Source organism: Thalassophryne amazonica, chromosome 20 (assembly GCF_902500255.1).
Source record: "Thalassophryne amazonica chromosome 20, fThaAma1.1, whole genome shotgun sequence".
Taxonomy (NCBI): Eukaryota; Metazoa; Chordata; class Actinopteri; order Batrachoidiformes; family Batrachoididae; genus Thalassophryne; species Thalassophryne amazonica.
In genome coordinates this window covers 14,407,466-14,420,136 of record NC_047122.1, presented here as the reverse complement: position 1 = coordinate 14,420,136, position 12,671 = coordinate 14,407,466, and the positions used below count along the sequence as shown (strand labels likewise).

At 40.0% G+C, this 12,671-nt stretch overlaps 1 protein-coding gene across 10 annotated transcripts in view; it reads left to right on the top strand.

Annotated features, from left to right (window-relative positions):
• pleca (plectin a) overlaps window positions 1-12,671 on the top strand; it is a 281,468-nt gene that overhangs the window by 154,747 nt on the left and 114,050 nt on the right. For 2 of the 10 annotated variants that reach the window (XM_034161225.1, XM_034161223.1), the window contains exon 1: window positions 10,628-10,682. The exons of the other annotated variants lie outside the window; for them this stretch is intronic. In XM_034161225.1, coding sequence (XP_034017116.1) covers window positions 10,643-10,682 — 40 coding nt within the window. In that variant the 5' untranslated portion in view covers window positions 10,628-10,642. Of the gene's footprint in view, window positions 1-10,627; window positions 10,683-12,671 lie in introns of those variants that run through there. 10 annotated transcript variants of the gene reach the window in all.

Sequence of the window (12,671 nt, the reverse complement as noted above, 5' to 3'; positions counted from 1 at the left end):
ATTGTATCAAATACTTATTTCATGCAATAAAATGCAAATTAATGATTTAAAAATCATACAATGTGATTTTCTCTTTTTTTTTTTTTTTTTTTTTTAGATTCTGTCTCTCACAGTTGACGTGTACCTATGATAAAAATTACAGACCTCTCCATTCTTTGTAGGTGGGAAAACTTGCAAAATCGACAGTGGATCAGATACTTATTTGGCTGACTGTATTAACCCCAGTCTACACAAATGACATCAAATTATTCATGTTTTGTGGATCATTATTTATCCAGACACCACAAATTTTAGAAAATGTTCAAAATCTTCCCAACTGGGCACTGCAGTCTTGTTTAAAGGCGGGCGCTAAAGGGTAAAATATGACACATATGACGTAATTTCTCTACTTCTGGGGACAAAAACACGGCATTTTCTCTGAGTTTTTGGGCAAATTACACACAAACAAAGTGAAAATGCAAAAAAAAAAAATTGCATGATGATGTGGTGGGAAAGTGGACATGTAAGTACGTAAGTAAGTCAGTAAATTTTATTTATTATAGCAGTTTTCACAGATAAAAATCACAGTGTTTCACAATGAAAGTATAACACATCACAACTATATAAAACAATAGAATACAGCATAAAACAACAAATTAATTAAAAGCTTGTCTGAATAAAAATGTCTTCAGCTGCTTTTTAAAAGAGTCAGTGTAGTATATACAGCGAAAAGACAGAAGAAGGGAAGAGAATTACACAGCCTTGGCGCCACTACCTCAAAGGCCTGATCCCCACAAGGTTTGAACCGTTTATGTGGAACCAACAGCAACCTTTGACCTGACAATATAAGAGCTGGGGATGACAAATAAGGTTTCAGCAGGTCAGAGATATACTGAGGAGCTTAACCATGAATTTTAAAATTAAACCTCAAATTTACTGGCAACTAATGAAGAGAAACCAAAATTGGAGTGATATGGGATATTCTGTTGGTGCCAGTTAAAAGCCTTTCCTCAGCATTCTGTACAGACTGAAGGCGATGATATACTGAAACAAGTAAAAAGACCATTACAATAATCCAAACAAGAAGAGATAAAGGCATGAATAATCATCTCAAGTTCAGCCTTTGACACCAGTAATCTGAGTTTTGAAATATTCCTTAAATGGTTAAAAAATATTTCGAACCAGCTGTTTGGAGTGATGCTCGAGGGACATTGAACTGTCAAAAATGACAGCTAAATTTCTAAGGCTCGATTGAACAGAAGAGCCTAAGAAGCTGATATGCCACCTAATTTCTGAAAACATATGGTCAGGAGCAATAATCAATGTTTCTGTTTTATCAATATTTAACTGGAGAAAATTATTGTTTAACCATTGCTTGATTTCTGTCAGCCAATTATTTAAACTAGACAATTTATAAAACTCAGAGGCTCTGAAAGAACAATATACCTGAATGTCATCAGCATAGAGATGAGAAATGTTATTGTAACATCTTATAATTTGGCCAAGAGGGAATATATACAGTAAAAAGAGAATTAGACCCAGAACAGATCCCTGAGGCACTCCACAAGGCAACATTGTTGTTTCAGACATCACTTGATTCATATAAACAGTAAAGGTTCTCTCAGATAAATATGACATAAACCATTTTAAAACAACACCAGTAATCCCAAACAGATCCCTAAGTCTGTTTATCGTGATACTGTGATCAACAGTATCAAAAGCAGAGCTGAGAGCTAGTAAAACCAGAACTGTATACTATGTGTATGTATGTATGTATGTTCTATGTGTTGTGGTTTGTTTATGACTCGGAGCACAAACATGTCGAGGTGGGTTTGCAGGTGAGAGAACAGAGCTACTCTGGTTAGCTGTGTAGGCTAACACTTACCGACACGACGCCTCCCATTTGCCTCGTCTTCCCTTCTCCACTGGGAACCGAAAAATCCCACTTTTGCAGCATGATTGCAGCCGAAAACAAAACAGTACACCATTTTCCCATGTGAAGTGATGCTGTGTATATATATTGCACAACGGCAGCAGCTGTCCCCGTAAGTGGTCAAATCCCGTGATATCACGCAGGGTTAATACGAGACTGCGCTGCCCTATTAGTTACAGCCTTGCACAGTATGACTGTTACCACAGATTACACACGTTTTCATGACTTTATTGCGTATTTGACAGTGATGGGCACAGCTAACCAAAACGTTAGCTTCGATAACCACTAATCAGCTGACTGAAAAGTTATCTTTTATAACGCTAAACTGATAAACTGCCAAAAAATGTATAACACTTAACCGATAAACCACCAAATATTTATGGGAAGCTACAGCTAACCAATAACTTTCAGTATTGGCTGGTACACTCTCAGCTACTACACATCCGATAGAATCAAAGGCGATCACAAACCCAAACACAACCAATGAGTCAGCACTTCTGTCTTTGTGTGCTGCCCACCGCTGTAGGGAAGTATCATTTACCTAGACACCATACAGTGGTCCAGCCGTGAGGCAGACTTCTTGAAAAGGAAAGCAGGTTTGACTTATGGTTTTGATTTATAAATCAAATTAATCCAGATAGAATAACTACATTAATGTCAACTCTTAAAACAAAGTGAAAATATAACACATATGTGCTAATTTTAAAATAATGGACTAATTCTGAAGATTTGAACATTAACACACAGATGCCCAAAGTGATTATGGGTAAACTTATCCTTAGCTCATTTCAAGGGATTATGGGTAAACGTATCCTCCGCTCATACTGATTGGTTGTAAAAACCAATACAAGTGAAAGTAACGTGTGCGTTTGTGTTTACAAATAAATGTGCTTTTGTAAAATATGCATTTGTAAGGAGAAAAAAGGCATTTCCAAAACCGAAAAGTCTGTTAAGTTGAGATTCAGGTTGATAACAGTGTGATATAACGGGGCCCCAGTAGATGGCAGTATTCTGTGCATTTTGACCCTGGATCCCAGGGGGAACCTTCAGATGCTTGTAGAAAATGGAGTGTTGTCTCCGCAGGTGGACATAATGAGGCCATTTCACAAAGCGTGTCAAATCACGCTTAGGCTGTCCTGGCCAATGCCAAAATTTTTTGGCCTCTTCTGATACATAGCAGACAGGAGCCAATAGGGATTATAAATGTTTTTCACAGTTACTAACTATGTAGAAAAACGTTAGCGGCCTAAAAGTTATCTGAACTAAATTTATCGGAAGCTAATTGGTCCGCTGATGGTTTTTGAAGTTAGGTGAAAAGCTAATCTGCAAACAAAAAAGTTAGCATTGTAATTAGCGGTTAGCAGATTAGCGGAACTGTGCCCACCACTGGTATCTGACTGTTTTTTGCCCCAAGAAAATGCACAATCGAGTATCAAAAACCATCTTAACCCTGGTGACTTTACTCAAGTTCATCCATTCCCAACATATTATAAAATCCAGTTTAACACCGAGGCGAGTGTGAATGTTTTTTTTCCATCTGCTCTTGCAAACTGTAGCCAAACAAATGTCTCCAGGTGCTGCTGTTTGTGTTTGATGCGGAGCCTCAGTACAGGTAATGCAGAGCACATGGACCGTCTCTGCATCTAAGCCACTCAGCTCGGTCTTCGAGGTACTAGACTGAAAGTATCTTTGAATCCTCCTGCTGTTTGAGGTCTGGTTTCCTCTGCCATGGATGATCTTTTTTTATTTGTCTGCTGAGCCATATATCAAAACTTTGCCCACGCTGGAAAAACAGGTTTTCACTCGTGTTTGTGATTGATGGCTCATTCTTCCAGATAACCTCGCGCCAACTTTTCTGATATGATGACAGATGATCAAAATACCACAGAACTGGCAGTACACATTTGACTGGTCTGAGCAGAGAAGAAAGAGTTTGTTGATTGATTTTGGCCTTTTCGTGCCTGAGTTGGGTGGAACAGCGCTCGGGCAGCCCGATGAGCTGTCAATCACACCGCCAAAAACAGTATCCAGATGTTTTTCTGTTTGTCAATAATCTCTTATCACTTTACCACACTCTGTGGTCTGCAGGGGGCGCTGTAGAGTTGGATGAATAGGATTTAGGATGCTGCAGCCGTCAGACGGATTCACCATCTCTGCAAATATTTTTCCAAACCTCCCATTTGTGTTTTAATCCCGAATGGAAACGGTGGTTATCCTAAACATTGTATTACTTTCCAGCATCAGAGGAGCTGCAAAGGCTCCAACACAGGCACCATTGTATTTTTTTTTTTTTTTTAGGGAAACCTCTCCATGGTTTTTCCATTTAGGTTTGTAGAGTTTCTGGTTGTGGGAATTGATGAAAGCATTGGAACCCGGCTTTGACCTTTTAGTTTTCCTCAGGAAATATGACATTTCACATACATGACTTGTGACCTTTGCAAAGGAAAAGTGGTTTTGGTGGATAAATTAAAACGTACTGTTATTTAGTAGCATACAGTCAGGTCCATAAGTAGTTGGACATTGGTACTATTTTTGTAGGCACTGTGTTTTATTTAATCTGCCCTGTGATGGAAAAAAAAACACTGTCCAAATACTTATGGACTTAAATGTCTATTAATGCAGTTTTATTCTGATATTTTTCAAATGATGTTACATTTCATTTTTAAATTTAAAATTGAAGACTGTACGTGTATTCTAGTTGGACATTCTGTACACAGTTTGCCAGTTTTGTGTGTACAGACAATAAATGCGCCACCTGCTGGAGCATTTGTATACCTACAGCAGATCCTCACTAAAACCTTCTCATCCCAATAAATAACCTTTACATCTTATGCATTCATGTAATATTTGATCAAACAGGGACAAAGTGTCAGTGACTTATTTACACCTTTATATATGTTTCAACTTGTTAAAACTAAATTTTTTCTTTGCTTTCAGTGTTTATTTCCCAGGATGTTGGTGTTTATATTTCTGCACACATGATAAGAAGTGCTACTGCCATCTACTGGGCGTAAATTCAGAAATATCCTGATTTCTGCTCTGTTTTTTTTTAAATGAGGTTTTTATTTTGGGCAACTTGAATGCACGTTTGCAGAAGCCACGTATAGAACTGGAAGGCTTCACCTTCAGTCTGCCTGAGAACTTTCCGTTCTCTGGGCTGATGTATGACTAAGCACAGAAATGTGAGTCCAGTGAAGCGGCACTCAGCTTTTCCTGCCTGTGCCTCCAGCAGCAGGAATCCAGAGGAGCACATGTTGCCACCTTCAAGCCTCCGGCCTGCAGGGAGCATAAATTCGAACATCTAACACTAAAATCAGCTTCCTGCTGTCTTCATTTACTGCGTCATCATAAAGTGATCAAAGTGAAAAAGGAGCCGCTGCGACTGTGAGATGAGTTCTGTGAGAGACTTCATGGAAGCTTTGATTCAACACGGCCAAGGTAGGAAGATTTTGATGTCGGAACAGTTCTGTCATCTTACCAAAAGGTGTCAGCAGGACAAAGGATGATGTGGAGGAGCAGGTCCAGGTGTGTGTCCCGCAGCAGATTGTAGTCAGTGTTTTTGAATTCTTCAGTTTTTGTTTGTTACGGCGCCAGATGTGAAGCGCTGAACTTGGACGCCACCCACCCTGGTTGAGCCTGGGATCCTGATCCCTGATGTTAAACGCGGGGGGCGGGGCCCGGATGGAGGCCCTGACCGCTGCTCCCTGACGCTCCCTCGCTCCACATTGTTGTGGGTTATTGACCCGGGTGGGTTCAACAACTATGCAGCTCTGTTGATAAGACAAACATGTCGACTTGTTTTTTGCTTTCACTTATCATTACTGTGTGGGGAAAAAGTTACTGTTTTTAGTGGAAATACTCAACACATTTATGATAAAGGTTCTCTTCTGTTTTTAACAGGGACAATCATGCACACCAGATATAAGCTTAAAGCTCATTTTCGTCAGCGGTCTCTGAGCGCAACATCGGTGCCAGTTACAACCGTATTAAATTCAAATAAATAACAGAATACAGATGTAAAAACATCAGCAAAAAAGCCTCTTTGTGAAGAAAACAACAACACAATAAATAACTATAAGAAAATGGAGCAAAACAAAACTACTAATAAAAAAATAATACACACCACAGTCGTGCATTTCTGCAAAGCTGCTTCTATACAGACGTGCTAAAAGTGTAAGTAAACTTAAATAGATCCTTGTCATTTGATTGGTGGTTTGTATGTCACATGATATGGGTCATTCATACCATTTGCCATTTTGTTCCATTTACCATGCAATTTTAGTTCTATACATTTTGTGCTATTGAACGCCGCAACCACTGCACGCTCACAGTAGCAGCGACAGCACATAGCTTAAAAACAAACATGGCGGGGCTCGTTTTGGTGACAGGCAACGCTCGCGGGACTGAGGAAAGCAGACGGCAGCTTGTACACAAAGAACGGATGACATCGTCATTTTAAGACCATGAGAGATGTTGATATTACCAAAGTGGACAAGTTTCATCGTACTCACGAGGCACAAAGCAATGATTTTGGATTGGATCACTATTTAAAGTTCGTGTTGGACTGTTTGGAACCTCTTGACCTCAAAGGGCCAGTGACGTGCACCAAAATGTACGTGACTTTCCTCTTGTTTATTAATTAATACAATATCAAATCACAAGGATCTATTTTAGGTGTAATATAAAACAAATAATGAATGTTTTTTCATTCGTGCAACGCAAAGAATATTTCATGAGGTGAAAGATTAAATGTTCCATTCAATGAGACCTTGTTGAATGGAACATAGCACGATCATTGGTGTATGATTGGGACAGTGCTCTTGGTGTTGTGTTACTATGCGGCTGCAGGGATGAAAGTGAGACTGTTTCTGATGTAGCTCAGAAACATAAAGTGTCTTTCTCTTGTTTATAAATTAATTAATTTCTTTTCTCTTATTTATAAATAATAAAATATCAAATAATAAGGACCTATTTTAGGCATAATATAAAACAAATAATGAATGTTTTTCATTTGTGCAATGGAAGTAATACTTCATGGGGTGAAAGATGAAATGTTCCATTCAATGAGGCCTTGTTGAATGGAACATAGCACGATCATTGGTGTATGATTGTGACAGTGCTCTTGATGTTGTGTTACTATGTAGCTGCAGGGATGAAAGTGAGACTGTTTCTGATGTAGCTAAGAAACAAAAAGTGTCTTTCTCTTGTTTATAAATTAATGAATTTCTTTTCATTGTTTATAAATTAATAAAATATCAAATAACAAGGATCTATCTCACATTTTAGGTGTAATATAAAACAAATTGTTATGTGTCGACGCAGGTTGAGGAGCGGACCTGCGTCCGACGGAACCCAGCGCCAAAACAACCAGAAAGCGGTTCCAATAACAAAATAATTTATTTGTGTCACCCTCTGGTGCAAAACAAAGTGTTGTATGGCTGGGGGGCCTGGCTGCCTTTTTGTTTCTGTCTTTTGTTTTTCCTTCCAGGTGGCTTGTATTTGGAACTGAGTGGCTGTGTTGCTGAGTTTATTAGGACCTCACCCTGATCACCTGAGGCTGATCACCTGCGGCTCATCAGGACTCACAGCTGTGGTGCATCTGCATGGATTGGAACATGGTGGCATTTAAGACTGGAGTGCACAGTGTGTATTTGCCAGAGACCCGACCTTGTGACCAGACGGGTGAGATCGTCGTCTTGGGAGCCATCTCATCATCAGTGGATGCAGAGAACGTCCAGGTTTGATACACGGTCTGTGAAAGAGGAGGGGGTGAGGTCTCACGCTCGTCAGCACACTTCCTGAGGTACGTTAGATTTTGTGACTAACATTTATACAGTCAGTAAATGTGGTGTCCCTCACACCTTTTTATATTGAGCTGTATGTTAGTCATGTATCGACTTCCCCTGCAGTGGAGTTTTGTGAACTGGATGTTCCATGCCTGCAGGTTGGGAAGTTGATTAGTAATCAAGCCAGGAAGTGTTTGCTGTTTGTACACCTTTAAGTGTTCTCTCTGTGTGTAGAGTGTGGACTCACATAATGGTTCCTTCTTTCACAGACTCGGTTTGTTGCGGCCACCTGGGGGGTGTCGGCGGGGTCCTTGGGTCCGAACAGCTTCTGGCTCCGGACCGTTAGCGCTGCTGGGAGCGCACCACGCCAGACCGCACTTTGTTCTTTATGTATCACTGTTATGTATTAAATTCAGTTAGCCTTTGTACCGTGCTCTGCTTATTTCATACTGGGTCCTTCAAACGCTGGTCGGTTCTCCGAGCTGCGTCCGACACATAACACAAAGTGTATAAACAAAAGATGCGTCAGTCTGGTGGAGTGAAGGCTGGCACGCTCTCCAGCGCCTAATAGGATCGAAGCCCGGCGCTTCTGGACTCACTTTTACTGCCAATCACCCCCCAGGTGGACACGACAAACCGACTCTCTGCGAAGGATAGAAGAGGTGAGGTAAGTCAGCAGTTACAAGCAATATCCTTCAAAAGGCACACACTATCAGCAACACATTCAGGTCTGTATTTAAGCTTTATGTAAATGAGCAGCTTCTCACAACAGGTGGAGGATCAGTTGTCCGCACGCCACAGCAGTGAGAAGCGAGCTGCACAATTCTCATCACAATTCAACTATACTGCGTAACAAAATACCAAGTCACTATCAACAAGTAGTCAAACAATTAATCACCTCTGATGTGTGCTGACAGCATGTGTCCCTCACCCTTCCTGCTTCACAGGCACGATGTGTCAAACCCAGGCGCGGTCCTCAGCGTCTCACAAACGAACATCACAAGGTCGAGTTCCCGGCAGTTCTGCTTGAATCACACATGGCTTAAATGCAGAACGCCATCTAATTATCTGCTTCAGCTGAAAGTCTTTAAGGTTGCATGTGAGCACCATCCACAGGTGCTGCACATAATGTTGATGAGGGTGAAGGATTCTTCAGCCAGCACCTTCTCCACAGACAAATCAGTTTTCATACCACCTGGAGAGCAAAGAAAAGAAAAGAACACCAAAATGTCCAGCCACCCCCCCCCAACACACAACACAAATAATGAATGTTTGTCATGTTTTTCATTCGTGCAATGGAAGTAATACTTCATGAGGTGAAAGATAAAATGTTCCATTCATCGATGGAACATTTCATCATTCACCTCATGAAGTATTCTTTCCATTGTACCCTGACCTCTAGTAATACTGTGAGAAATCTTGGAGTCATTTTTGATCAGGATATGTCATTCAAAGCGCATATTAAACAAATATGTAGGACTGCTTTTTTGCATTTACGCAATATCTCTAAAATCAGAAAGGTCTTGTCTCAAAGTGATGCTGAAAAACTAATTCATGCATTTATTTCCTCTAGGCTGGACTATTGTAATTCATTATTATCAGGTTGTCCTAAAAGTTCCCTAAAAAGCCTTCAGTTAATTCAAAATGCTGCAGCTAGAGTACTGACGGGGACTAGAAGGAGAGAGCATATCTCACCCATATTGGCCTCTCTTCATTGGCTTCCTGTTAATTCTAGAATAGAATTTAAAATTCTTCTTCTTACCTATAAGGATTTGAATAATCAGGTCCCATCTTATCTTAGGGACCTCGTAGTACCATATCACCCCAAGACTGCAGGCTTACTTGTAGTTCCTAGGGTTTGTAAGAGTAGAATGGGAGGCAGAGCCTTCAGCTTTCAGGCTCCTCTCCTGTGGAACCAGCTCCCAATTCAGATCAGGGAGACAGATACCCTCTCTACTTTTAAGATTAGGCTTAAAACTTTCCTTTTTGCTAAAGCTTATAGTTAGGGCTGGATCAGGTGACCCTGAACCATCCCTTAGTTATGCTGCTATAGACGTAGACTGCTGGGGGGTTCCCATGATGCACTGTTTCTTTCTCTTTTTGCTCTGTATGCACCACTCTGCATTTAATCATTAGTGATCGATCTCTGCTCCCCTCCACAGCATGTCTTTTTCCCGGTTCTCTCCCTCAGCCCCAACCAGTCCCAGCAGAAGACTGCCCCTCCCTGAGCCTGGTTCTGCTGGAGGTTTCTTCCTGTTAAAAGGGAGTTTTTCCTTCCCACTGTAGCCAAGTGCTTGCTCACAGGGGGTCGTTTTGACCGTTGGGGTTTTACATAATTATTGTATGGCTTTGCCTTACAATATAAAGCGCCTTGGGGCAACTGTTTGTTGTGATTTGGCGCTATCTAAAAAAAAATTGATTGATTGATTGATTGTATTCCAGAACATTCATTATTTGTATATTCTTCACTGTGGGTTTCTTTAAATTGACTTTCAAACAGTGGTGTGATGCATATCCTGTGGACATGCAAATATAATTGCTGTGCCCCCGACTTTTTATAGCTTCCACAGAGAAGTCTTTGTTTCAGGCGTTTTGCTGGCCCCAGAAATCACATTTTCCGCTCTTTGTATCCTTCCTCTAAAAAAATGTGGATGTGTCCCTGGGTGTTTCTGCAGCCCGTACACGTGGATTCCATCCAGAGGCGTTCGTCACAAACCACCACACATGAAATGTTCTTTCCACTGAGGAAAGCCTCACAAATTCAATCAAACTCACAAACGCCGTCTAGATTTTATTTCCCAGCCGTGGCTCTGTTCCCTTTTTTTTTCATGTGCATTTTTAGCACGCCCCCCCGGTTTTCATCAGCGGACAATGTCTTGAGGTCAGAGCTGACTCCTTGGCAGACCAGTATTTTCTCTAAAACGTGTGAAGACGCTGAGTGAAGATGGACTTATGCTGCTGTTTCTGTCCCGGACCACCAGAAGGTAGGTTTTCTTTGCTTTGACACTAATGCATCATTTCTGCACACAGGACGCTATAACGGGACTTAATTAATTTCCTGTGTTTTGCCTGCCACTCCCATTTTTAAAAACTTAAACTCCTTTTTGGACGTTCCACTTTTTTTACTCACTTAAACCTTAGTTTCTTTCTTGTTTTTTTGCGTTACAGCTTATTATTTTGTATTTTGATTGAACTCGGAACTTAAAGAAAACTTTTGCTGTTGTTTTTGCCTTCGCTTGAGCGTGCGCACAGGTTGGGCAGCACATTACGGGAGTCATTGCATAAATGCAGAACATGTGAAAGGAGTAGGAGGAGGCGACTCCTCCCAAGGAGGAGGGCTGGGATCAATTTATCCTAGACATCTGTACGGCTCCTTTGGTTTTATGGACATTCCACAACTATTCCCTTGAACGCTGTCGATTTCAGCAGCTGCTTTGAAGAGCTTCGGGCTTTTAGTTGACATGCACAAACTGGGATGGAATAAGTAGCTCACTCAGAATAAATCACGGAAATAATCAGTCCGTCTTTCTTCTTTGTTGCGAGTTGCGTTTTGATTTCCAGTTTCAAATATATTAAATAAACTCTTAATTTATTCTGGTTTTCCCACATCCTGTCCTTCTCTTTCTTTATTTGTATTGCCAAAATATCTTTTTAGGAAAATCATGCTCCCTTATTATGTCTGACCATCTATGGATACCTCAGAAATTACTGAAGAATTGGCAGCACGTCACTGAAAAATACTTAACATAGTATCTTTAAAAACAAAACACTACTCTTTTTATGTGAAATTGGACAGTATTGAAGCTCCTTTAATCCTCTTGTCAAATGTTACTAGAAAACCTTATGGCTTTATTTTTTAAAAAATGGGAAACGTTAAGAAAACCTTTTCAAATCACTCATTTGTAATGTTGCCACAGTTACTGTGAAAAGTTACTTTATTAGTTACATTATACGGTTACTTTATACAGTTACTTCATTAAGCCCTGTTCACACTGCACTAATGAAGGACACCGAAGCCAAAATGAAACAAGAAATCTGGGCTCTGCGCCTTGGGGCAACTGTTTGTTGTGATTTGGCGCTATATAAAAAAATTGATTGATTGATTGATTGACTTGTGTTGACTTTCGGAGACATCGTTTAACCGTCGTCCAGCTTCGTTCCTGTAGCTGGCAATTCGTCAGAATTTTGAAACTGTTGAAAAATGGACGAATCCCAACGACAACTTCAATTCATCCATATTCTGTTTTGCTTTCTGTCTTGATAGTTCCTCATTGCTTGCATAGTTCCCATACTGTCCAACTTCATCCAACCTCCCAAGTCTGACGTCTTGCACGAACATTGAAGATATCTGGATGGATCAATAACTAAAGTTCAGACGAGCTGAATGTGACTCGTCCATGTGTGGGACAAAAAGTAACGTTGTCATACAGAAACAATAGCAGCAAGAACGTTTTATTAACGTTTTATTAACTATAACTGAAAAGTTACTTTATACAGTTACTTCATTAGTAATCAGTGTTGCCAGTTACTTTGAAAAGTTACTTTATACAGTTGCATCATAAAGTTACTTTATACAGTTACTTCATTAGTAACCAGTGTTGCCACAGTTACTTTGAAAAGTTACTTTATACAGTTACATCATAAAGTTACTTCATTAACAGCCAGTGTTGCCACAGTTACTTTGAAAAGTTACTTTATACAGTTACATCATAAAGTTACTTCATACAGTTACTTCATTAACAGCCAGTGTTGCCACAGTTACTTTGAAAAGTTACTTTATACAGTTACATCATAAAGTTACTTTATACAGTCACTTCATTAGTAACCAGTGTTGCCACAGTTACTTTGAAAAGTCTATTAGTTACTTCATACAGTTGCATCATGAAGTTACTTTATACAGTTACTTCATTAGTAATCAGTGTTGCCACACTTACTTTGAAAAGTTACTTTATTAGTTACTTTATACAGTTACT